This window comes from Symphalangus syndactylus, chromosome 11 (genome assembly GCF_028878055.3).
Source record: "Symphalangus syndactylus isolate Jambi chromosome 11, NHGRI_mSymSyn1-v2.1_pri, whole genome shotgun sequence".
Lineage (NCBI taxonomy): Eukaryota > Metazoa > Chordata > Mammalia > Primates > Hylobatidae > Symphalangus > Symphalangus syndactylus.
Window position 1 is genome coordinate 60319465 of NC_072433.2, and position 27110 is coordinate 60346574.

At 48.4% G+C, this 27110-nt stretch overlaps 1 protein-coding gene across 1 annotated transcript in view; it reads left to right on the plus strand.

The window, feature by feature from the left end:
• The window catches only part of GGA2 (golgi associated, gamma adaptin ear containing, ARF binding protein 2), a 47298-nt gene that overhangs the window by 16613 nt on the left and 3575 nt on the right, over positions 1–27110 (plus strand). The window contains exons 3-15 of the mRNA XM_055232753.2: positions 11–86; positions 927–1025; positions 2572–2695; positions 5968–6071; positions 7904–7984; positions 8536–8673; positions 12322–12403; positions 16001–16126; positions 16887–17009; positions 18000–18028; positions 18412–18545; positions 21842–21999; positions 26488–26657. Of these exons, the coding sequence (XP_055088728.1) occupies positions 11–86; positions 927–1025; positions 2572–2695; positions 5968–6071; positions 7904–7984; positions 8536–8673; positions 12322–12403; positions 16001–16126; positions 16887–17009; positions 18000–18028; positions 18412–18545; positions 21842–21999; positions 26488–26657 (1444 nt within the window). The remainder of the gene's footprint in view (positions 1–10; positions 87–926; positions 1026–2571; positions 2696–5967; positions 6072–7903; positions 7985–8535; positions 8674–12321; positions 12404–16000; positions 16127–16886; positions 17010–17999; positions 18029–18411; positions 18546–21841; positions 22000–26487; positions 26658–27110) is intronic.

A 27110-nucleotide genomic window follows, 5' to 3' on the forward strand; every position in this document is an offset into this window, starting at 1 on the left:
TTCCCTGTAGCCCCACACATGCGCCCTGGCTACTGGCCCACAAGATCCAGTCTCCGCAAGAGAAGGAAGCTCTTTATGCCTTAACGGTGAGTTTGGCTTGCCTTGTAGCCTAAGCTTTCCTGTCCTTGTGCTATAGAGAGCTGAGAGGCACTTTGCTTCCATGCAGATCCTTTTCACTGGGGAAGGGAGGTCCCCTGAGAGGTTTGCCTTCATAGCAAGTTGGAGGAGGGAGATCTGGGCCAGGGTCCCCACCCTTCTTCCTCCTGTTTCTCGTCTGTTTCTTCAGGGCAGCATTGAGTCTACTGTGGGAGAAGGAAAGGATGGTTTTATTTTATTTGCCCTTAGACCAGGGCTGGCAAGTTCATGTGCCCTGTCTGAAGAGGGCAGCTCTAGCACAGGGCCCACTAGCTGTTGGCAGGTATGAGTATGGGCTCAGGATTGCTAGTTTAGGTCTTTGTATATGTTTGAGTGTTTAGATGTTGGTGACTAATTTGCAGTGTTGAAAGCCACAGTATGGGCCAGAGGAGGGGTCTGCAGGCTCAGCTTGCCTCTTGAGTGCCAGTGGGTGACATCTGGCTGGTCTTGGGCACTGGATACCAGATTTCTGCCTCTGGGGAGGAGTTGGTTCTTTAGCCACTTTCCCCTCTCAAAGGGTCTCCTAAAAGGTGGGGTGACCTCAGGGTTTGACATACCCCACTAAGCTATTTCCTGGGCATAAACCTCAGGCAGTTATAGCAAGATTGAACAGGGGACATTTTTTTCTTGATCTGAAAACATGCTCTTCATCAAAACTTCAGTGTCCTCATAGGCTTGAGGCAGGGTTAGCCTTGGTTCCAGCGCAGTCACCAGCAAGTTATTACCAGCCTGGAGGGGAGCCTGGGAGCACTGGCTTTCCACCTTCTCATGGGGGTCCTGTGTCTGTGCAGGTGCTGGAGATGTGCATGAACCACTGTGGGGAGAAGTTCCACAGCGAGGTGGCCAAATTTCGTTTCCTGAACGAACTGATCAAAGTGTTGTCCCCAAAGGTGAGTACTTGGGCTTGGCTCTGCTGACTGGGCCACACCTACGCCCACCATCAAACTCCTGGCGCCCTCCTCAGGCCAGAGGCAGGCCCACACATGGACAAAACCCGCTCCTGCCTGTGAAAGAAGCGCTCTCCTCTCCAAGCTCTAGGAAGAGGCTCTGCTCATTAGCTGACCCCTCACTGTTAGCATTTTCACATTTCCCCTTTAAGAAGGCCTGGGGGACATGTGGCCTAGAGGAGATGAGGAACTCCAGCTTGGAGGCACAGGTTCCTGGTAGAGACAGTGAGAGATCCCAGGGGTGGCCTGAATTTTCCTATCACCTCCTGCCTTGTCCTCTGCACCTGTCCTCCTGGCACCTGTCTTAGCTCAGCCAGTCTCAGGTAACCAATATTGAGCCCTGCCTTGCTGTGTTCCCACAACAGTGCTGACACTGGCCGTGGGTCCTACAGTTCATTTCAGTTCTGACACTCCCCAGAGTTGCATACTATCTGGACCCCACGCAGTGAGGGCTCAGTGCTGCTTAGGCTTCCCGTGTTTCAGCTGCCAGCCATGAGTCTCGTGTCCTCAAGCTGCTGCACTTCTGCATCCCCAGCTGCAGATTCGGGGGTTCCCATGACCCCCATTGCCCCAGATTCCATAATTCCCTAGAATGATTCACGTACACAGGAAAGCACTATACTTTCTATCCCTGTTTTATTGTAAAGGATACAAATGGAAGCAATACATAGACAAGGTCTTGGTGGGGCAAGAGGGGACAGAGCTGCTGTGCCCTCTCCTGGGCTCTGAGCTTGCCATCCTCCCAACATAGGTTCAACTGGGAGGCTCTCTGAGCTTCCTTGTTTCAGTGTTTTCATCTGAGGTTTTTTTGTTTTGTTTTGTTTTTTTACACATCATTGCTGGCTTGAACTAGCACTACATTTTATTACCTAGGCATGATCGGTCAAATCATTGGCCACATAGTTGAACTCAATCTCTAGTTCACAACCCCCTGCCCGCCCCACCACCTCCATGGGTGGGGATGTAGGGGCACGGGTCAGGGGATGGGGCTGAAGGTTTCAGCCCTCTGATCACAAGGTTGATCTCTTTGGAGTGGCCAGCCCTTGAAACTCTCTAGGCACTCACTGTAAGTCATTAGTGAAAACTCAGGTGCGCCCTGCGAGTATGTCTCTTGAATAACAAGACACTGTTGTGACTCAGGAAATTCCAAGGATTTTTGAAGTTCTGTGCCAGGAACGGAAACAAAGACCAAATTTTATTATTATATTCTTGTCCGAGGCAAAAAATGACTGCCCCCAGTGGTGTAGACCAGGCTGTGACCCAGGCGTCTGCATGGTGGGGTTTAGTGTGAGTATTATGGAAATGAATTCCTTGAATCCCAGGAAGGGCTCCGGGGCTGGGCGCCAGATGGTGTGGCCTCTAGTCTCTCCTCACACTCATACCGCGCCTGGGAGCTTGTGTCTCTGGGCCTCAGCAGCTACCTCTTTAGTTAAAGTGTCAGTCTCCCAAGTCCCTTCCAGCTCTAGAATTCTTTCCTTTTTACTTTCAGTACCTGGGGTCCTGGGCCACAGAAAAAGTTAAAGGAAGAGTCATTGAAATACTCTTTAGTTGGACAGTCTGGTTTCCGGAAGACATCAAGATCCGAGACGCCTATCAGATGCTGAAGAAACAAGGTCTGACTTGCGTTACTGTGTCTTATTTCCTCTTGACTAGGCCTGTATCTTCTTGCTTTTTCATCTGCCTTATAATTTTTTGTTGAAAGCTGGACTTCTTATGTAGGACCATAGACTCTAAGGTAGAGTTCTGATTTTTTTTTTTTTTTACGCAATAAATCTTTTATCTACTTACCTTTAAAAGCCATAGTGCAAACCTGGAAAGATGATGTAGGGTTTGCTTTTTTCTCTGTTGCCTGGAAATCGTAGGAAACCACAGCATGAAAAAGGTCAAAATACAAGCTACCTATGTCACTAAAGCACTTATTTATCTTTTAGAAGTCTTGTTTGCTTAAAAACTAACCTTTTGGTTTTTTTTTTTTTTGAGACAAGGTGTTGCCCTGTTACCTAGGCTGGAGCACAGTGGTGCAGTCATGGCTCACTGTAGCCTCGACCTTCTGGACTCCAGCCATTCTCCTGCCTCAGCCTCCCAAGTAGCTGGGGCTAGGCGTGTGCCACCATACCCAACTAATTTATTCATTTGTTATTATTCTCCCACCCGCACCCCAACACACACACACAAACACACACACACTCTCCCTCTCTCCCTATCTCTGTCTCTGTCTCACTTGCTCTCTCACTTACACCAAATATTTTTATTTTTTGTGGAGACAAGGTCTTGCAATGTTACCCATGCTGGTCTCAAACTACTGGGCTCAAGTGATCCTCCCACCTCAGCCTCCCAGGCGTGAGCCACCATGCCCATCTTTAACCTCTTTTCCTGAAATAGTGGAACCTTACTATGAAGTACAGATAAATGCTACCTATGAGCTAGAGTTTGAAAAATACTATTGTGATAAAAGTAACAACATGCAGACATACAATATTTTATAGTTACAAAAGATCTTTCAATAATCATTTAGTGGATTTATTTTTATTTACTTCTTTTTTTTTTTTTTTTTTTTTTGAGACAGTCTCACTCTGTCGCCCAGGCTGGAGTGCAGTGGGGCGATCTCTGTTCACTGCAACCTCCGCCTCCTGGGTTCAAGTAATTCTCGTGCCTCAGCTTCTCGAGTAGCTGGGATTACAGGCATCCGCCACCATGCCTGGCTAATTTTTGTATTTTTAGTAGAGATGGGGTTTCACCATGCTCAGGCTGGTCTCAAACTCCCAACCTCAAATGATCCGCCTGCCTCAGCCTCCCAAAGTGCTGGAATTACAGGCGTGAGCCACTACTCCCGGCCATGGATTTATTTTTAATTGACACATACTTATACACATTTATTGGAGTACAATGTGATATTTTGGTACAGGCATACAATGTGTAGAGATCAAATCAGGGTAATTGGCATTATCCGTCAGTGAGGTAAGGAGTTTTTAATCCCTGGAATTGGGTAGAGCTTTCCTTTTGGTAGACAGGATTTGAGCTGGGTGTGAGATTTGTTGTTGCTGTAGTTATTATATCAGACTTCAGATTCCTCTAGTGTTAGCTGATGTTTAGGTTGGGGGCTAGTTTGTTAGTTTTCTTCAGTATCTGTTCCCTCAGCTGTAGGTCTTCACTTTCCTCTGCACCTCAGAGAGAGCCTTTCTCCTTGTTCTTGCCACTCGTAGCAGTAGACAGCCATCCCTTGTCAGAGGGATAGAGTGGTGAACAGGGCCAGTCTCTGTTCTGATTCAGCCTGGTTCTTAGGCAGGCACTGCATCCTGGGTCTCGGTAGGATCTGTTTGTGATCCTGCCTCACCCCAGTGTAGATCTGGGCCTAGGACATAATTACTGCTCCTCCTCCAAGGGTACTAGGATTTGTTTTTGTTTTTTCTCCCCTATTTTTTCTCTAGCTGCAGTGGGTTCCACCAGTGCTCTAAGGCTGCAGGGTTTGTTACTCTTCTCCCCCTAATCCCGCCTTCAGGCCTTCTCGCTGTTTTCGTGACCCTCTGGAGAACTTATTTTCTTTTTGTTGCAGCCTCCAGAAATTCTGTATTCTCTTGGTAGCTCACACTGGCCTGTAGACAATTTTTAAATAATTCTAGCTTAGTTGTTACTATTGGAATTGCCTTTTGTCAATCCTTGGAGGTTGTTTTTTTCCTTAGATTTCAGTTACTTGGTTGTTGCCCTGTGATCTGAGCTCTCTGATGGATTTAAGGAAGTTGTAGGCTGGGCATGGTGGCTCACGCCTGTGATCCCAGCACTTTGGGAGTTTGAGGTGAGGAATCACGTGAGGCCAGGAGTTTGAGACCAGCCTGGGCAACATAATGAGACCCCATCTCTACAAAAAAAAATTTTTTTTTTTTTTTTTTTTTTTGAGACGGAGTCTTGCTCTGTCACCCAGGCTGGAGTGCAGTGGCGCGATCTCGGCTCACTGCAAGCTCTGTCTCCCGGGTTCACGCCATTCTCCTGCCTCAGCCTCTCCGAGTAGCTGGGACTACAGGCGCCTGCCACCGCAACCGGCTAATTTTTTTCTTTTTTTGTATTTTTAGTAGAGACGGGGTTTCACCGTGGTCTCGATCTCCTGACCTCGTGATCCGCCTGCCTCGGCCTCCCAAAGTGCTGGGATTACAAGCGTGAGCCACCGTGCGTGGCCTAAAAAAAATTTTTTTTAAAAATTACCTGGGTGTGGTGGTGCCCACCTGTAGTCCCAGCTACCTGGGAGGCCAAGGTGGGAGGACTGCTTGACCTTAGGAGTTTGAGGCTGCAGCGAGCCATGATCACACCACTGCACTCTAGCCTGGGAGACAGAGCAAGAATCTGTCTCAAAAACAACAAAAATGTTGTGAATTTGCACACTTTCTAGTGTTTTGTTGTTGTCACGGTGGAGGTGATAGTTCCCACCTTTGTGTGTCCTGTTTGGAAGATGGGAATCTGAATTCCTTTTTATGTTGGGCTCTTAAAAATAGGAACTCGGGTTCAGGGTGGACTGCTGTTCCCTGTCACATACACTCAGCATTTTCAGGAGCTTCATCAGGGACCCTCCAGAAACTTTTGATCCTTGGGAGGTTATGTAGCTGGATAAACTGATCCATGTTTTTATAGCATAAGGCCCACAGACTGCAGGCCTTCAGGACTGGCTCTTCTCTGACATAGTTGGCTCTGCTGTCCCAGCCACCATGGTCCCTTGGATTCTCCTAAGAGATGATGTAAAACTTCATTCATACACTGGGTGTTGTCTTTGAAGGCTGTTGACAGTGCTTTGCTAGCATGGTATTAGGAACCAGGGGTTTCCGGACTTTATACTGGATTCTGACTGAAGTTTCTGGGTACCATATCGGTGTCTTAACTTTGTAAATTGCATTTTTAGGAATTATAAAACAAGACCCTAAACTACCAGTGGATAAAATCTTACCCCCACCATCTCCCTGGCCTAAGAGCTCCATCTTTGATGCTGATGAAGAAAAGTCCAAGGTAAGGAACCAGACCTACATGGTGTCTGATCAGACCTTTTCTCTTAGGCACTGTAAATGCCCTTTGATGCTTGAATCGGAGTGTGGAGGGGGGCAGGTTACATGGGTTCTCCTCTCCAGACAGGCCCTTAGGAGTGAGGTAGCAGAAGGTTTGGGTATGTTCTTCATGGATAAGTCAACTAATAAGGTCCAGTCTCTGTTTTGATTCAGCCTGGTTCTTAGGCAGACACTGCATCCTGGGTCTTGGTAGCATCTGTTTGTGATCCTGCCTTACCCCAGTGTAGATCTGGGCCCAGGACATAATTCCTGCTCCTCCTCCAAGGGTACTTTGTGCCCTCTCTTTGTGCCCTCTCCCTTTTCTGCACAGCCTTCCTTGAGGAAAGAAGGTGCAGAAGGATAGCCCGTGGGTAGTGTGGGTGATGGATGGGTCATGTCCTGTGTGGGTGTGGTGTTGGGGTGGGGACAGTGGAAGAACTTGCTGCTGTGTGTTGGTTCAGCTCTTTCTCAGTGCCAGTGAGCCCGGCCCTATCCATTTTCCATCCACTATGAATTCCCCAAGTCGTTATTCCTTGGACATCAGTATCTAGAGGGACAAGAAGAAGGTGGCCAAGACCCAGGGATAACTATGGTGCCTGTGAGTGGGGAGCCCTTTGGCCTAGTGCTGTCAGTGCTTTTGGTCATGACTGTTCTTGGTCAGTCACAAGGTCTAGTTCATGGAGCGTTGGAAGGCTACAAGCTGCGTACTCGTTTCTGCGTGGTATGCTCTGCCTGTCAACTGCACCCTCTCCCTGTACCCACTCCTTGGGCCTAGATACTCTGGCCATCAGGTCCCTGTTGTTAGAACGAGCAAGGCTAGTCTAGGTTCCAGGCCTCCTTTCTCCCTGGCTTTCCTCCTGCTTGGTGCCTTAGGTTTGCAGAGGGTGGGAGGAGCTAGGAAGGAGGTATGGTGTGACTTCTTAGAAAGAATCCTGTGTCACCAGCCCTCATTATCCCCACTTTTCCTGCCATCTGTCCCACGAAGATTGAGTGATTTCTCTGTGCTAGGCATCCTGCTAGGTGCTGGAAATAAAGGGATGAACAAGATCACCAGCATCTGTCATGTCATAAAGCACATGGTCCAGGGCAACTGCAGACCTAGTGCCCTTTTGGGCCAGAGAATTCTCTGTTGTTGGGGACTGTCCTGTGCACTGTAGGATGTTCACAGCATTCCTGACTCTACCCATGAGCTGCCAGTAGCACCCCCTCTCTAGTTGTGACAACCAAATTTCTCCAGACTTAGCCAGACATCCCCTGGGAGAAGTAATCCCCCACATCCCCCTACCCCACTGAAAACCAGTGGCCGGCCGGGCGCGGCGGCTCACGCCTGTAGTCCTAGCACTTTGGGAGGCCGAGGTAGGCGGATCGCGAGGTCAAGAGATTGAGACCATCCTGGCCAACATGGTGAAACCCCGTCTCTACTAAAAACACAAAAATTAGTTGGGCATGGTGGCATGCGCCTGTAGTCCCAGCTACTCGGGAGGCTGGGGCAGGAGAATTGCTTGAACCCGGGAGGCAGAGGTTGCAATGAGCCGAGATTGTGCCACTGCACTCCAGCCTGGCAACAGAGCAAGACCTCGTCCCCCCCCAAAAAAAAAAAAAAAGAAAAGAAAAGAAAACCAGTGGTGTATTGGGATAGTCAGAGTGCCTGCATCGTAGTGTCCTTGGGACCATTTGGTGAGATGGTGCATGTAAAATGTGTGCTGTTGTTAGTGTTAACTCTTCTGTTGCTGCTGCTTCTGCTCTGGGCCTGAGGGAGTTGTGGTCTCACCTACTCTTCCTGTTCACTCTCTGCAGCTTCTGACAAGGCTTCTAAAGAGCAACCACCCCGAGGACCTTCAGGCCGCAAACCGGTTAATCAAGAATTTGGTCAAGGAGGTGGGAATTCTTCCAGCTGGTTCAGTAGAAGCAGCATTTGACAGAGGCTGAAGGACAGCGCATATGAGCCTATGCTTGAGGGGTAGAGGAACGGTTGCCTGGGAGAAAGAGTGGTTCCTAGCCCTAAACTCTGGGGAACAGCCATAGGCTCCCTCAAGGGCAGCAAGGTGGTGATTGGAACCAGAAATCTCGCTGCCGTACTTCTCAGCTGCTTTCATCCATGCTGTTCAAAGCATTTCCTAGACACCAGCTTGGGTCCCAGCAACAGGTATTGGTACAAAGTCCAGGTTTAGGAATCTGCTTTTCAGAGGGCTTGAGGCTGGTGGCCCAAAGGCAGAGGTCACGGTCACCAGTCCCCAAACTTCATTTTCCTTCCCAGGAATTCTGGGCTTTTGAGTATTTTTTCACCCACTGTGTGAGTTCTCCCATGCACTTAACATCCTGGTGATGCCCTTGAGCGAGCTCTCTCAATAGTGACTCTTTCCCATCCCTTGTTCAGGCTTCAGTCAGGGTTTCTGCTCCCTCACTCCTATCCTCCTTTTTCCCAAAAGGAACAAGAAAAATCGGAGAAGGTGTCCAAGAGGGTCAGTGCGGTGGAGGAAGTGCGAAGCCATGTGAAGGTGCTGCAGGAGATGCTGAGCATGTACCGCAGGCCAGGGCAGGCCCCGCCCGACCAGGAGGCCCTGCAGGTAATCTTCAGGTGTAACACAGGGGGCTGCACATGTTCACTAAAGTGGGTTTGAAATGCTTTCACCTGTTTGCACCCATGAAGCCATCTCAGAGTCAAGACGGTAAACATATCTGATGCCTCCCCAAATGTCCTTGTGCTACTTTGTCCTCCCATCGTCTCTCCCTTGCTCCCCAATCCCCAGGCAGCTGCTAATTTACTTTCTGTTCTGATTGGCTGACAACTCCCAGACTCTTGTATAAATGGAATGATGCAGTACATAACCCTCTATTTTTGCCTGGTTTCTGGATCTCACTCAAGATCCATTCACACTGCTGTGTGTAGCGGTAGCTTGTTTCTTCTTATTGCCGAGTACTGTCCCGTGTACCTGTTGATGGGCCTTGCGTTGTTTCCAGCTTTGGGTGATTATGAATCATGCTGCTGTAAACAATTGTGTACAGGATTTTGTGTGAACATCTGTTTTCATTTCTTGTGCGTAAATGTCTGGGATTACTACGTCATATGCTAAGTATATATTTAACTTGTTAGGAAACAAAGTGGCTAAGCTATCTTCAAGGGTGATTGCAACATTTTACAGTCCTAACAGCAGCATATGCAAGTTCTAGCTCCTCCACATCTTGAGATCTTAGTTTTTATATAGCATCTTTATTGAGATAATTAACATACCATAAAAGCAACCATCACACCTACCTAGTTATAGAATATCTTAATCACCCCTAAAAGAAACCTTGTACCCATTAACAGTCATTCCCCCTTTTCCCAAACTCCCCTTTCCCAGTCCCTGGCAACCACTAATCCACTTTCTGTCTCTCTGGATTTGCCTATTTGGATGCTTTGTCCAAGTGCGGTTACACAGTACGTGGGCTTTCGTGTCTGGCTTCCTTTACGTAGCCTAATGTTTGCAGATGGATCCATCTGGTAGTATGTGTCACTGCCTCATTCCCTTTCATGGCTGGATAGCGTTCCATTGTGTGACTATGCCACATTTTGCTTCTCCATTTATCAGCTGATGGGCATTTGGGTTGTTCCTACTTTTTGGCTATTACGAATGATACCTTTGAATTATTCCTTCCTAATAATGACTTTGAACTTTGTCCAAGTTTTTATGTGAACATAGGTTTTAAATTCTCTTGGGTATATACCTAGAAATGGAATTGCTGGATCTTGGGATAACTCCATATTTAACATTTTGAGGAACTGCCAAACTGTTTTCCAAAGTGGCCGTGCCATTTTACATTCCCAGCAGCAATGTATTGGCTCCAGTTCTCTGCATCCTGCCAACATTTGCTGTTATCTTTTTGATTGGAGCCCTCCTGGAGGGTGTGAAGTGCTGTCTCATTGCAACTTTCTGTTTCTTGATGGCTTATTTATTTCCTATGCTTATTGGCAGCTTATACATCTTAGGAGACATGTCTGTGCAAATCCATTGCCCATCTTTTGGATTGTCTTTTTATTTTTGAGTTACAAGTGTTTTTTATATATTCTGGATACAGGTTCCTTATCAGACAGTTTTCTCCCATCCTTTGGGCTGTCTTTTCACTATTTTGTTAGCATCTTTTGAAGCGGGAAAGTTTTGTTTTGTTTTGTTTTTTGAGACAAGGTCTCGCTCTGTCACCTAGGCTGGAGTGCAATTGCATGATCTCAGCTCCCCACAACCTCCGCCTCCCGGATTCAAGCGATTCTCCTGCTTCAGCCTCCCGAGTAGCTGGGATTACAGGAATGTGCCGGCACGCCTGGCTAATTTTGTATTTTTTTTTTTTTTTTTTGGTAGAGACAGGGTTTCTCTATGTTGGTTAGGCTGGTCTCGAACTCCTGCCCTCAGGTGATCTGCCTGCCTTAGCCTCCCAAAGTGCTGGGATTACAGGTGTGAGCCACCGTGCCTGGCCAGTAGAGACAGGGTTTCACCATGTTGGCCAGGCTGGTCTTGAACCCTGACCTCAGGTGATCCATCTGCCTTGGCCTCCTGAAGTGCTGGGATTACAGGCGTGAGCCACCATGCCTGGCCTTTTTTTTTTTTTTTCAATGTCTTGCTGGTGCTTTTGTTGTCACATCTAAGAAACCACAGCCCAGCCGGGCGCAGTAGCTCATGCCTGTAATCCCAGCACTTTGGGAGGCCGAGGCAGGCAGATGACCTGAGTTCAGGAGTTCAAGACCAGCCCGACCAACATGGAGAAACCCCGTCTCTACTAAAAATACAGTATCAGCCAGGCATGGTGGCGCATGCCTGTAATCCCAGCTACTCAGGAGGCTGAGGCAGGGGGAATCATTTGAACCCAGGAGGTGGAGGTTGCGGTGAGCTGAGATGACACCATTGCACTCCAGCCTGGGCAGCAACAGTGAAACTCTGTTTCAAAAAAACCGAAAAAAACAGGCCAGGCGCGGTGGCTCACGCTTGTAATCCCAGCACTTTGGGAGGCTGAGGCGGGCGGATCACGAGGTCAGGAGATCGAGACCACGGTGAAACCCCGTCTCTACTAAAAAATAAAAATAAAAAAAAATTAGCCGGGCGTGGTGGCGGGCGCCTGTAGTCCCAGCTACTCGGAGAGGCTGAGGCAGGAGAATGGCATGAACCCGGGAGGCGGAGCTTGCAGTGAGCCGAGATTGCGCCACTGCACTCCAGCCTGGGCGACAGAGCGAGACTCCATCTCAAAAAAAAAAAAAAAAAAAAAAACTGAAAAAACAAACAATCAAAAAGAAACCACAGCCTGTCTGTGCCAGGTTCGAGGCAGCCATGCTGTTGGTCTCCCATGGAGCTCTGTTCTCCACCTCCTTCTGCAGGTCTGTTTCAGCCATCTCCCTCTGCATTCCAGTTTTTTTTTTTTTATGTTTCTCTGCACAGGAGGAGAGCCAGCCCCCACATAACTTCTTTATTTACCTGTCCTTCCACTTCACAAGATTAGTAGAAATGAACTACTGTCTTTCCAAATTCCTAAGAGAAAGCCTCCCGAGTAGCTGGGATTACAGGCACCCGCTAACTTTTGTATTTTTAGTGGAGACAGGGTTTCACCATGTTGGCCAGGCTGGTCTTGAACTCTTGACCTCAGGTGATCTGCCCATCTTGGTCTCCTAAAGTGCTGGGATTACAGACGTGAGCCACCCTGCCCGGTCAGATTCTTTTATTTTCTTTTTTCTTTTTTTTTTTTTTTTTTTGAGACGGAGTCTCGCTCTGTCACCCAGGCTGGAGTGCAGTGGCACAATCTCGGCTCACTGCAAGCTCTGCCTCCTGGGTTCCCGCCATTCTCCTGCCTCAGCCTCCTGAGTAGCTGGAACTATAGGCGCCCGCTACCACGCCCAGCTAATTTTTTGCGTTTTTAGTAGAGACGGGGTTTCGCCACGTTGGCCAGGATGGTCTCGATCTCTTGACCTCGTGATCCACCCGCCTCAGCCTCCCAAAGTGCTGGGATTACAGGTGTGAGCCACCGCACCCGGCCAGATTCTTTTATTTTCAAAAATCATACACTTGTAGCCTGTAATCTTTTTCTGAAACTCTGCCATGTTACTTCAAAACTGCAGTCTCTAAGTCAGGACCAATGGGAGGCCTTCTGAAGCCCCAGACTCTGCCGTCTGCCTGATCGGAGGCTCCTGGGGCCCTGGAGGGGGGCGTTATGGGGTGCCTGGGCGTGTCATGAACCAAGCTCTGCTCTTTCAGGTTGTGTATGAGAGATGTGAAAAGCTGCGGCCCACGCTTTTCCGGCTGGCGAGTGACACCACTGATGACGATGATGCACTCGGTAAGTTTTCTTTCCTTGGGTGTAGCTAGCAGCCCAGGTGCAAGACAGACTCGGTCCCTCCTGTCACGCTGATGTGCCAGGAACAAGACAGAGTGGACTTTAGGTTCCGTGGAGCTTGGGCTTGGGGAGGGTGTGGCCTGAGTTGCCTCAGAACTGACTTCCAGCAGGATCCAGGCTTCAGTAAGAAATCAGCAGCAGGTCTAAAGCCTGGAAAGGGGTGGAAATTGACCATGGAGACTGGGGTGTGAGAGGTAGAAGAAAGATCCCACTGGAGGCTTCAGGAAAAGCTGACCAATCGCAGGGGCCAGAGAAACAGCTGTGGGTGGTGTCTCAAAGGGATCACGGGTTTTTGTACCTTCAGGGGCCAGGTAGGTCACCTAAGAGGGCCAGGCCGATGGGAAGTGGAAGGGACATCTGTAAGGATGTGGAGAATTGTCCACAGTTACTAAAAAAAAATTTTAACTCTTTATTATGGAAAATCTCGAAACATGAAAGAGGGGAATAGTAAGATAAATCCTATGTATTCTTCACTCATCTTTATTTTTTTATTTTTTTTAATTTTTTTTGCATACAAAAACAATAAACATTTTCTAAAAATACATACAAACAAAAAGATGCGTATCAAACATATTAGGAAGGTTGCACATGGGAAGTTGGGGAATAGAAATGGGGGGTGGGAGTTAAAATAAATGAGAGAGGGACTTTATATGGATCAGTGATAATAACTCAATCCTCTATTTGACAAAGAAGAGGGAGAAGGAAGAGGAAGAAAAAGAAAGTGGGATAAAGGATCAGAAAGGGAGGAAAATAGAAAAAATTAGAGTATGACTCCAGGGTAGACCTGTTTTGTTGTCACTGAGTTGGTTGGTTGGTTTGTCTGTTGTATTCTTCATGTTTCGCCAAGTTGGCCAGACTGGTCTTGAACTCCTAGCCCGAAGTGATCAACCCGCCTCGCCCCCCAGAGTGCCGGGACCACAGGCGTGAGCCACCACGTCCAGCCCCCACATTGCTTCTGGCCTCCGTGGTAGACCTCCCAGACGGAGCGGCCAGGCAGAGGAGCTCCTCACTTCTACCCAGACACGGGGCGGCCGGGCAGAGGGGCTCCTCACTTCCCAGACGGGGCGGCCAGGCAGAGACGCTCCTCACTTCTTCCCAGACGATAGGTGGCTGGGCAGAGGCGCTCCTCACTTCCCAGACGATGGGTGGCCGGGCAGAGGCGCTCCTCACTTCTTCCCGGACGGGGTGGCCGGGCAGAGGCGCTCCTCACTTCCCAGACGGGGCGGCCGGGCAGAGGCGCTCCTCACTTCCCAGACGATGGGTGGCCGGGCAGAGGCACTCCTCACTTCCCAGATGGGGCAGCCGGGCAGAGGCGCTCCTCACTTCTTCCCGGACGGGGTGGCCGGGCAGAGGCGCTCCTCACCTCCCAGACGATGGGTGGCCGGGCAGAGGCGCTCCTCACCTCCCAGACGATGGGTGGCCGGGCAGAGGCGCTCCTCACCTCCCAGACGGGGCGGCCGGGCAGAGGCGCTCCTCACTTCTTCCCGGACGGGGCGGCCGGGCAGAGTCGCTCCTCACTTCTTCCCGGACAGGGCGGCCGGGCAGAGTCGCTCCTCACTTCTTCCCGGACGGGGCGGCCGGGCAGAGGCGCTCCTCACTTCTTCCCGGACGGGGCGGCCGGGCAGAGGCGCTCCTCACTTCTTCCCGGACGGGGCGGCCGGGCAGAGGCGCTCCTCACTTCTTCCCGGACGGGGCGGCCGGGCAGAGGCGCTCCTCACTTCTTCCCGGACGGGGCGCCTGGGCAGAGGCGCTCCTCACTTCTTCCCGACGGGGCGGCCGGGCAGAGTCGCTCCTCACTTCTTCCCGGACGGGGCGGCCGGGCAGAGGCGCTCCTCACTTCTTCCCGGACGGGGCGCCCGGGCAGAGGCGCTCCTCACTTCTTCCCGGACGGGGCGGCCGGGCAGAGGCTTCACTCATCTTTAATAATTACCAGCTCATAGCTGATTTTTTTTATCTTGTTTCATCTGTACCTCTCTTTGTAACCACCCATTCCCTAGTCTGTTTTGAAGCAAATTCTAGACGTTTCTTTTTCTTTTAATTATTTTTGAGATGGAGTCTTGCTCTGTCGTCCAGGCTAGAGTGCAGTGGTGCAGTCTTGGCTCACTGCAACCTCTGCCTCCCGGGTTCAAGCCATTCTCCTTCCTCAGCCTCCCAAGTAGCTGGGATTATAGGCACCCACCATCACTCCTGGCTAATTTTTGTATTTTTGTAAGATGACGTTTCACCATTTTGGCCAGGCTGGTTTCAAACTTCTGGCCTCTAGTGATCCGTCTGCCTCGGCTTCCCAAAGTGCTGGGATTGCAGGCGTGAACCACAATCCCCGGGCTCTGGACATTTCAAAATAATCAAAGATTCAGTCAGTGTTCAGATTTCCCTGATAAAATTTCTCCTTAATCATCTCTTGCTAACTTAAAAAAAATTGTTCTAAATCAGACATAAAAGAAAAGCCATACTGTGTAATTGGTTTGTATTTCTTCAGTCTCTCTTAGTGGATAGCATGTGCATGCCCTCTGCAATCCTTTTTCCTTTTTTTGAGACAATCTCACTCTGTTGCTCAGGCTGGAGTCCAGTGGCATGCTCAGCTCACTGCAGCCTCTACAGCCTTTACGTCCTGTGTTCAAGTGATTCTCATGCCTCAGCCTCCTGAGTAGCTGGGACTACAGTTGCGCACCACCATGCCTGGCTAATTTTTGTACTTTTAGTAGAGATGGAGTTTTGCCATGTTGGCCAGGCTGGTCTCAAACTCCTGGGCTCAAGTGATTTGCCCGCCTTGGCTTCCCAAAGTGCTGGGATTACAGGCGTGAACCACCACGCACAGCCTTTTTTCCTTGCGTGAAAATAGGCCTTCTGAATTGAGAGTTCTCTCGGTCTCAGTTTTGCTCGCGGCATCCCGCATGATGCTGCTAATGTTCTGTTTCTGATATTTCTTTTTTTCTTGAGATGGAGTTTCGCTCTTGCTGCCCCGGCTGGAGTGCAATGGCGCGATCTCAGCTCACTGCAACCTCCGTCTCCTGGGTTTAAGCAATTCTCCCACCTCAGCCTCCCGAATAGCTGGGATTACAGGCACCTGCCACGGCTAATTTTTTGTATTTTTAGTAGAAACTGGGTTTCACCATGTTGGCCAGGATAGTCTTGAACTCCTGACCTCAGGTGATCCGCCCGCCTCGGCCTCCCAAAATGCTGGGATTATAGGCATGAGTCACCGCACAGAGCCAGCAGCTTCAGGTTCTGAATTAAAGTTAAAAGTTTGTTATTGAAAGGGCCTTAATTTGAGTGCTTACTGCTGGCCATTACTCTGGACAGTACAGGTGTAGAAGGTGAACAGATTTGCTTCCTTCTGCATTGAGAACTACTAACATGTTAGGACTCGGGTTAACTGACTAGGCCTGATAGGGTACGATGACACAATCTGGGGGCAGGAGGTGTAGATAAACTGAACATAGTCGAGCCATATGAAGGCTGTTTTATGGAAAAGCTTAGAAAAGACTGAGATTGTTGGTTGCCAAACCAGGGGGTTCTGAGTCTTCCCTCATTCTTCAGCGGAAATTCTCCAGGCAAATGACCTCCTCACCCAAGGAGTTCTGCTGTACAAACAGGTGATGGAGGGCCGGGTCACCTTTGGAAACAGAGTGACCAGCTCATTGGGAGATATCCCTGTCTCCAGAGGTATGTTTGAAAGCTTCTCCTTGCCTTCTGTGCTTTGGGGCAGCCTGCAATTCCCAGAAAAGAAATGGGTCCTAAACATATTCTGGGTTAAGGAATGGAAATGAGAGAACTCGCCCTTTGTTCCCCTTCCTGTGAAAGCGGGTTTCATGTTGCCACGCCCAACCATAGGAATTGTCATGAGCTGGTTGCCGGGCTGGACCCCAGCTTTTACTACACACAAAAGCAGATGGCTAAGCTGTGCCTGCATTTGAATTCTCGTAAATGCTTGCATACAGGAGCTAGAGACAAAAGAAATGGTCTTCCTTAGTGGTTCCTAGTGCCAGGTCAGCTGTATCAGAATCACCTGGAGCACTGGTTGAAATGCGGTCCCTGGCTTGGACCTTCTGAAGCAAGACTGCTTGGAGCTGGGCCTGGAGGTCTGCGTCTTTCAAGCACTGTGGGTGATTCTGATCAGCTGTGGTCAGAAGCCTCAGAATGGCCTGAGCTGGAGAAGGCCGAATCTGCTTTCCTCCAGGGCGATGGGACCTTTGCAGGAGGGCCTGTGATCCCTGGGGTAGGAAGGCAGGCCTTGGCTCCCTCTTGTCATGGATGCCAGCTGAGCTTGTGTGTCAGGAGACTCAGCTGAGTGGAAGGTTCTTGGAAGGGCAGGGAGGGCGTTACCATTTGATTAGGAGGTGGCCTGAGGGAAGCTGATAGGATTTATGTGGAGACTTTGCTCTCGTGCCCAACTGACTTCTCTTCCTAACCCTGGGCTTTCTAGTCTTTCAGAATCCAGCAGGCTGCATGAAAACCTGTCCTCTGATTGACTTGGAGGTGGACAATGGACCTGCGCAGGCGGGGACTGTGGCGCCATCTTTGCTTCATCAGGACCTGGCAGCCTTAGGTGAGGGCAGGTGCTTGTGGGGAGCAGGCACAGGATGGGTGCAGGTAGGGGAGTGAGCTGGTTCCCTTCGCGGAGCACATGCCTGCTGCTGAGGGAGTCGAGATGGTTGTGAATAGAAAGAGTGAGCTGGTTCCCTCTGGGAGCACGTGCTTGCTGCTGAGGGAGTCAGGATGGGTGTGAGTAGGGGAGTGAGCTGGTCCCCTTGGGAAGCATGTGTCTGCTACTGAGCGAGTCAGGATGAGTGTGAGTAGGGGAGTGAGCTGGAGCCTCGGAGAACACGTGTCTGCTGCTGAGGGAGCACATGTCTGCTGCTGAGGGAGCACATACCTGCTGCAGAGGGAATCAGGGTGGTTGTAAGTAGGAGAGTGAGCTGGACCCTCAGGGAGCACGTGCCTGCTGCTGAGGGAATCGGGATGGGTGTGAGTAGGGGAGTAAGCTGGTTCCCTCTGGGAGCAAGTGCCTGCTGCTGAGGGAATCAGCAGGGTTCTGAGTAGGGGAGTGAGCTGGTCTCAGGAAACACATGCCTGCTGCTGAGGGAATCAGGGTGGTTGTGAGTAGGAGAGTGAGGTCATGCATCCCCTCGGGGAGCACGTGTCCCCTCCTGAGTAGGGGAGTGAGCTGGTCCCCTCAGGAAGCACATGCATGCTTCTGAGCGAATCAGGGTGGTTGTGAGTTGGGGAGTGAGCTGGTCCCCTCAGGAAGCACATACCTGCTGCTGAGGGAATCAGGGTGCTTGTGAGTAGGGGAGTGAACTGGTTCCCTCAGGGAGCATATACCTGCCGCCAAGGGAATCAGGTGTTCTGGGCAGTTCAGAGGGTCCCTCTTGCATATTGGTCACAGATTGGCCATGGACGAGTCGCATGACCTTCAGTAAGTTGCTTATTTGTCTAGACTTTCTGGATGTCCTTGAAAGGACGGGTGTGGCATTACTCTCCATCTTGAAGCAGGTGGAGTTACTGTTAGGCATCTCACTCTACTCCTTTTTTACAGGAATCAGTGATGCTCCTGTTACAGGCACGGTAAGGATGCCCTTCCCAGGGCCCGGAGAGAGAAGGGGAGGGTCTCAGACCTGCACTTGTGAGGCAGCACTGCCTGGCGAGCAGAGAGGTGCTCCTGCACTGTCCCAGTGGGATCATGGCCTTGGAGGTCCAAAGCCTCTTTCTCACCCATACTGTCTGGCTGGTACCCCGGGGGGAGACAGGTTGCACCAGGCTCCTGCTTCCTGGAGGTCTGCCCAGGAGCTGCATGTGATCTTGCCCTTTCTTTCCCCTCTTGCCCTAAGAGATGTCACCAGTCTGGGCCACAGCAGCTTGGGTGGGCTCAGGAGAGCTGTGCCTTGGTTTTACTATGGCTGATGGTCATTCATACCCTGGTCTTATTTTAGCCGTTCCTGATTTGACAGGTTTCTGGTCAGAATTGCTGTGAGGAAAAGAGGAATCCCTCCTCCAGCACACTGCCAGGCAGTGGCGTTCAGAACCCTTCTGCAGACAGGAATTTGCTGGACCTCCTCTCGCCACAGCCAGCTCCAGGCCCTCTGTGAGTCTTCTGGGCAAGGGGAGTGGGAGAGTTTGGCTCCTGAGTGCAGTTCCTTCTCACGGGACAAGGGCCAGAGAATGGTGCTCTAAGACAGCCTCTCGCCCTGGAGAAACATCTTTCTTTCTTTCTTTTTTTTTTTTTTTTGAGACGGGGTCTCATGTCTCACTCTGTTGCCCAGGCTAGAGTGCAGTGGCACAATCTCGGCTCACTACAACCTTCACCTCCTGAGTTCAAGCAATTCTCCTGCCTCAGCCTCCCGAGTAGCTGGGATTACAGGCACGCGCCACCATGCTCAGCTAATTTTTTTTTTTTAATTTTTAGTAGAGATGGGGTTTCACCATGTTGGCCAGGCTGGTCTCAAACTCCTGACCTCAGGTGATCCGTCTGCCTGGCCGAGAAACATCTTTCTATTGAAAGTTTAGGCCAGGTGTGGTGGCTCATTCCTTGTACTTGTTTTCACACTGCTGATAAAGACATACCCAAGACTGTGTAATTTAAAAACAAAAAGAGGTTTAATAGACTGACTCAGTTCCACGTGGCTGGGGAGGCCTCCCAGTCATGGCGGAAGGCAAAAGGCATGTGTTTTTTTTTTTTTTTTTTGAGATGGAGTCTTGCTCTGTCGCCCTGGGTGGAGTGCAGTGGCGCGATCTCAGCTCACTGCAACCTCTGCCTCCCAGGTTCAAGCAATTCTTTTGCCTTAGCCTCCTGAGTAGCTGGAATTACAGGCGTGTGCCACCACACCCAGTTAATTTTTTTTTGTATTTTTTTTTAGTAGAGATGGGGTTTCACTGGTTAGCCAGGATGGTCTCGATCTCTTGACCTCATGATCCGCCTGCCTCGGCCTCCCAAAGTGCTGGGATTACAGGCATGAGCCACCGCACTCAGCCAAAAGGCATGTCTTATGTGGCGGCAGACGAGAGGATGAGAGCCAAACGAAAAAGGGTTTCCCTTATAAAACCGTCAGATCTCATGAGACTTACTACCATGAGAACAGTATGGGGAAACTGCACCCATGATTCACTTATCTCCTACTGGGTCCCTGCTACAACATGTGGGAATTGTGGGTGCTACAATTCAAGATGAGATTTGGGTGAGGACACAGCCAAACCATATCATACCTGTAATCCCAGCACTTTGGGAGGCCAAGGCAGGTGGATCGCTTGAGCCCTGGAGTTCAAGACCAGCCTGGGAGATATGGCAAAACCCCATCTCTACTAAAAATACAAAAATTAGCCAGGTGTGGTAGGTCATACCTATAGTCCCAGCTGCTCAGGAGGCTGAGGTGGGAGGATCACATGAGCCCGCAAAGTCGAGGCTGCAGTGAGCCATTACCATGCCACTGCATTCCAGCCTGGGCAACAGAGTGAGACCCGGTCTCAAAAAAAGTTTAATATGCTGCTTCCCTTTTCTCATTTTACTTCTTTTCCTAAGTCGTACGAAAATACCTGCTTTGGCCAAGACATCTGAAAGGAGGTTTATTTAAGGACTAGCAGTAGTAGAACATGAGGTTTTTGCCATTTGTTTTTGTTTTCCCTTCTAATAACCATATAATTAAAATTAAGCAAAATTTGATCCATGGAGAAATATACAACAAAGTGCAAAGTGCCACTCCCTAAAAACAAGGTTGAATGTTCCTTCTTTGCTTTTTTTCTATACATGTAGTGGTACATTCCTGTGTCTTGTTACACAAACAGATTTTAATTTATAAACTGCACTCCAGCATGACCTTTTCATATTATATCTGTGATGCATTTCATATCAGTTTCTATAAATATGCCTCAATCTTCTTAATAGCTACATTACAATTTATTGCATGCATGTATTTGATCATTTCCCTTTTGTGGACATTTACATAATTTCCAGTTTGGAGGTGCTTGGGGCAGTGCCTTATAGTATAGATCCCTGAAGGGAGAGGTTTCCTAAGGTGTGAATGTAACAACATTTTCATAGATCCTGTCCCTTTGCCTCTGGAAAAGTGCAGCTTACCTTCACCCAAACAGCCTGAAAGTGCCCATGTTCCTGATAGAAACCACCAGGCTCTGGCAGAAGTGGGATGTCCTGGGAGTTCATTCCCATTTGCCACCTAGAAGTCATTTCTTGCAGTCTTCTTTTTTTCAGCCACTCAGGCAGGGTGGGTTATTTCTCCTCTCAGGACTTTAGTTTTCTAAAATGTTTTCAGTTTGTGTCCCAAATGGACAAAATCATGGAGTGGATAGTAGCTGGTGTAATTTGTGTATCATCTGCCCGGCTCAAGTCCCTCTGTGATCACACCTGGGAAACAACCTGACTGAGCTACTTCTTGTCAGGGACTGCCCTACAGGTACAGCATGATCAACCTTCATAACAAAGGCTCTAGGTTGTTGGGTTCTTATTATGTGTGGACGTTTTAAGTGCTTTTCTATCTTTTTTTTTTTTTTTCTGAGACAGAGTCTCACTCTGTTGCCCAGGCTGGAGTGCAGTAGTGTGATCTCGGCTCACCACAACCTCCGCCTCCCAGGCTCTAGCCATTCTCCTGCCTCAGCCTCCTGAGTAGCTGGGATTACAAGCATGCGCCACCACCGCCTGGCTAATTTTTTATTTTTTATTTTTTTTAATTTTTGTATTTTTAGTAGAGACGGGGTTTCACCACGTCAGCCAGGCTGGTCTTGAACTCCTGACCTCAAATGATCCACCTGCCTCGGCCTCCCAAAGTACTGGGATTACAGGCGTGAGCCACCATGCCCAGCCTCTAAGTGCTTTTCATACATTGTCTCATTTGATTCTTGTAACAGCCCTAGGAGTTAAATTACTTCTGTTATTCCCATTTAACAGATGAGGAAGCTGAGGTATGAGTTCGATTACTTGACAAAAGTCATATAACATCTGGCGCATTAGCTTACGCCTGTAATTCCAGCACTTTGGGAGGCCAAGGCGGGCGGATCACCTGAGGTCAAGAGTTTGAGGCCAGCGCTGCCAATGTGGTGAAACCCTGTCTCTAATAAAAATACAAAAATTAGTCGGGCATGGTGGCAGGTGCCTGTAATCCCAGCTACTCGGGAGGCTGAGTCAGGAGAATCGCTTGAGCCTGGGAGGCAGAGGTTTCAGGGAGCCGAGACTGTTCATCTGCACTCCAGCCTAGGCAACAGAGCGAGAGACTGTATCAAAAAAAAAAAGGCATATGACATCTAACTCTGTGTGTGTGTGTGTGTGTGTGTGTGTGTGTGTAATTTTTTCCTTATTCTTTAATAAGCCTAACCCAAATTCCAGGAAATTGCTACAATTTTTGCTAGTCTTTGATATTTTTTATTTCTTTATAGGAATTATGTTTCGCAGAAAAGTGTCCCCAAGGAAGTGCCACCAGGTACTAAGTCCTCTCCAGGTTGGTCCTGGGAGGCTGGCCCGTTGGCTCCTTCCCCATCTTCACAGAATACACCTCTGGCTCAAGTGTTTGTCCCTTTGGAGTCTGTTAAGCCCAGTAAGTACAATTTCACTCCCCAATTTTTTTTTTTTCCTGGGAATCTATTAGACTCCCAGCTTTTTCCACTCCAGTTTGGTAGAGGTGGCCCTTAAATTTGGTTAATAAATGGGAGAGATTTTGCATGAGGGCAGAAAGTAAGAGGTTGTGGCCAGGTATGGTGACTCACGCCTGTAATCCCAGCACTTTGGGAGGCTGAGGTGGGAGGATCACTTGAGGCCAGGAGTTTGAGACCAGCCTGGGCAACATAGCCTTGTCTCTATTTTGGGGGGAAGAAAAAAATTGGGAAGGCAATGCAGGTGATCACTTGAGGCCAGGAGTTCGAGACCAGCCCGGCCAACATAACGAAGCCCTGTCTCTACAAAAAATACAAACATTAGCTGGGCGTGGTGGTGCATGCCTGTAGTCCCAGCTACTTGGGAGGCTGAGGCAGGAGAATTGCTTGAACCCAGGAGGTGGAGGTTGCAGTGAGCCAAGATCGTGCCACCACACTCTAGCCTGGGTGACAAAGTGTGAGACTCCGTCTCCAAAAAAAAAAAAAAGTTTGCTTGTCTTTTAGCTGATTTCTTAGCCTTCCTTAGTATTGACACTGTCAAGGATATGGGCAGGCAGAATTTAATGAAAAGGCTTACTTAGGCACATAATGTTCATTGATTTGGGATTCAAGAAGGGAATGTTTAATGTGGCCTGAAATGACTGGCAGGAGGTAGAATTCAAACAAGTGGATGAATTTGGCTAGTGATCCTCCTTCTCTAGGGATCCTCATTAAAGTAGAAAAGTGGATATTATCTCTGTTAAAAGGGAAGGAAATGGAAGGCTCAGCTAATTAAGGTGCCTACCGTCTCTACACTAGTATGCAGAGCAAGACACAACTCAGGTCGTCTGTTCCAGGGCCTGGGCTCTTTAGCACAGAGCCCTCCTATGGCTCTTTGTGGTGAGGTTAGATTGCAGAGAGCCCTGAAAGCCAGGCAGACAAATTTATAAACAGAGTTGGTAAACAGTGGGAGCTCTTTGCACATTTCTTTATTGATTTTTGATTTAAGAAATAATACATGTTCAATGTTAATTTTCTGAATTCAATAATTGTACTGTAGTTACAATGTTAACATCTGGGGAAGCTACATGAAGGGTATATAGAAATTTTTGTATTAGTTTTATAACTTTTTATAAGTCTGAAATTATTACAAAGCAAACTTTAAAAAATAAAAAAGTTAAAAACAAAAATCCATGTTCAAAATGTAGAGTTTTATTAGAGATAGAATAGGCCAGACGCAGTGGCTCATGCCTGTAATCCCAGCACTTTGGGAGGCCAAGGCGGGCAGATCACTTGAGGTCAGGAGTTCGAGACCAGCCTGACCAACATGGTGAAACCCTAAAAATATAAAAATTAGCAGGGTGTGGTAGTGTACACCTGTAATCCCAGCTACTCAGGAGCCAGAGCCAGGAGAATCACCTGAACCCAGACGGCAGAAGTTGCAGTGAGCTGAGATTGTGCCACTGTGCTTCAGTCTGAGCAACAGAGAAGACTCTGTCTCAAAAAAAAAAAAAAAGGATAGACTAGAAAAGTAAAATCATCTATACCATTACCAGCCAGAGATGGAAATTCTGTTCGTGTCTTGATAGATTTTCTTCTTGTCTTATCATGTACATATATATGTACATACAGTCCTTAATAATTTGACACCACAGTGTGTATAGAATGTTTTATACTCTTTTTACTGTTACTTTATAAGCCTATATCATTTTTATGCCCTTAGTTCCTTAGTTGTTCTTTAAAAACTTGATTTTTAATGAACTTATATATATATATGCACCGTTAAGTAGAGATACTGTAATCTGTTTATTCAGTCATTTTTTTTTTTTTTTTTTGAGACAGAGTCTTGCTATCACCCAGGCTGGAGTGCAGCGGCATGATCTCGGCTCACTGCAATCTCCACCTCCTGGGTTCACACCATTCTCTTGCCTCAGCCTCCCGAGTAGCTGGGATACAGGTGCCCACAACCACGCCCAGCTAATTTTTTATATTTTTAGTAGAGACGGGGTTTCACTGTGTTAGCCAGGATGGTCTTGATCTCTTGACCTTGTGATCTGCCCACCTCGGCCTCCCAAAGTGCTGGGATTACAGGCATGAGCCACCGTGCCTGGCCCTATTCAGTCATTTTTTTAAAATTATTTTATTTTATTTTATTTTTGAGACAAGGTCTGGCCCTATCACCCAGGCTGGAGTGCAGTGGCGCCATCTCAGCTCACTACAATCTCCGTCCTCCAGGCTCAAGCCATCCTCCCACCTTGGCCTCCCAAGTAGCTGGGACTACAGGCATGCGCCACTATGTCCAGCTTATTCAGTCCTTCTCTGAAGGTCAATTTCTTTCTACCTGTTTGCTGTTAAAAACAGGGCTACAGGCCGGGTGTGGTGGCTCACGCCTGTAATCCCAGCACGTTGAGAGGCCGAAGTGGGTGGAGCACCTGAGGTCCGGAGTTTGAGACCAACCTGGCCAACATGGTGAAACCCTGTCTCTACTAAAAAATACAAAAAAAATTAGCCAGGTGTGGAAATGGGCGCCTATAGTCCCAGCTACTTGGGAGGCTGAGGCAAGAGAATCGCTTGAACCTGGGAGGCGGAGGTTGCAGTGAGCTGAGATTGCGCCACTGCACTCCAGCCTGGGTGACACAGCGAGACTCTGTCTAAAAAAAAAACAAAAAAAAAAACACCAGGGCTACAAAGAACATCTTTGGATGCCTTTCTTTCTTTTTTTTTTGGAGACGGAGTCTGGCTCTGTCGCCCAGGCTGGAGTGCAGTGGCTCAATGTCTGCTCACTGCAAGCTCCGCCTCCCGGGTTCACGCCATTTTCCTGCCTCAGCCTCCTGAATAGCTGGGACTACAGGCGCCCGGGATGCCTTTCTTTATACATTCCTTTTATACCTTCCTGATTATTAGGAGATCATAATACCAGTGAAGTGCCACATGTAGACATTTAAAATTTTGATCTGCATTACCAATTTCCCTTCTGAAAAGGTTGCTTTTCCCCCATACTCTTGCCATCATACCCCACTGATATTTTCAGTCTCTTAAATCTTTGGTAGTTTCATTGTTAAACTATGTTTTAATTTTTTTTTTAATTTTTTGTTTTTTTAGAGATGGGGCCTTGCTCCATCGCCTAGGCGGGAGTGCGGTGGCACAGTCATAGCTCACTGCAGCCTCATATTCCTCTCGGGCTCAAGCAATCCTCCTGCCTCAGACTCCCAGGTAGCTAGGATGACAGGCATGCACCACCATACCCAGCAAATTTTTATTGTCTTTTTGGGGGTGGGAGACAGATCTCACTGTATTGCCCAGGCTGGTCTTGAACTCCTGACCTCAAGCAGTTTTCCCATCCCAGCCTCCTGAGTAGCTGGGATTACAGGCATGAGACACCATACCCAGCTCTAAGCTATATTTTAGTAATGTATATTTTGATATTAAAGTTTTTTCCCAGCTGATTAACCAGTCTGAGTGCCATTCATTGAGCCAGCCCTGATTTTTGAAGGTTATGTTATGTTACAGTCTCATTTAGATCTGTTCCGCACGTTCTGTTTATGTCACTTTACTTGAATTGTAATTTTATCTGAGTATTTGCTATAGCCCTGCCCCCCTTTTTAAATTTATTCGTTAGTCTTACATAGTTTTTCCCCCTCAGGTAAACATTAGAGTCACTCCTTAGCTAAATTAAAAGTCTCTTTAGAATTTCCATTGGAATGTTATTAAACTTATTAATTTGAGGTGATTTGGTATCTACAGTTTTGTGCAATTAAATATAAGGTGGTATATGTGTGTGTGTGAGCATATGTGTGTGTTTGTAGTCATACAAAAGAGACCAGAAGGAAGTAAGTGCTTATTTCTGGGTAGAATTAAGAATGCATTGGCCGGGTGCAGTGGCTCACGTCTGTAATTCCAGCACTTTGAGAGGTCGAGGTGGGCGGAGTTCAAGTGATTTTCGTGCCTCAGCCTCTCAAATGGCTGGGATTACAGGCATGTACCACCATGCCAGGCTAATTTTTTTATTTTTAGTAGAGGTGGAGTTTTGCCATGTTGTCCAGGCTGGTCTTGAACTCTTAACCTCAAGTGATCCACCTGCCTCGGCCTCCTAAAGTGCTGGGATTACAGGCGTGAGCCCCCACACCTGGCTGATAATTCTCTATTTTCTATAGTGTTCATGCATCATGCATGATTTTAATCATGATCATATCTTCCTCAAAAATGTGATTTTTAATAACTGGTGGTGTGTGTATGATGGTTGGATGGTGGGGAGAGGTCAGTTTGGAGGGTCATAGGAGTCCAGCTAGAGTCATGAGGACTTGGATTATGGTAGTGCAGAGGAATTCAGTCCTGGACATGTTCTGCATGGAGAAGCAACAGCATCTGGGGATAACATGTACATCTCTTTCCAGCCTGGCTGTCCGGGGGGTTTGTAGTGGTGTTAACCCTTTTGCTCGTGCCCTCTCTACCAGGCAGCCTGCCGCCTCTCATTGTGTATGACCGGAATGGATTCAGAATTCTGCTCCACTTCTCCCAGACGGGAGCCCCTGGGCACCCAGAGGTACAGGTGCTGCTTTTGACCATGATGAGCACGGCTCCCCAGCCTGTCTGGGATATCATGTTTCAAGTGGCTGTGCCAAAGGTGAGTCATCTGTTGCGGATTTCTCAGTAATGGCTGTCGGTTTTTAGTGCCAAGTTCTTTGCTGGGACTTATCTGTCAAGTGTCAGGGAAAGAATCTTCACTCAAACTAACTGAAGATGAAGTGGGAATCTAATGGCTTACCTGACTGGGGATTCCTGAATATCTGGCTTCAGATATGAGTGGATCCAGATAGGTTCTTAAACGATGCCTTAAGAATCTGTCTGTATCTCTTGACTCTGCATTTCTTTGGCACCATTCTGACAGTTTCTCCACAAACAGGAAAGTGGCTACCCACAGCTCCAGGGTTTCATGGTCCTTAACCCTCTTTATCTCAGAAACTCTCACCGGGCATGAAGCATGTATATTGATTACCCAGGAAAGGGCTCTGATTGGGCTTGTTGGTGTTGCTACCATACCTTGGACTAGGAACTTGTGTCCTGGTATATGAGACAC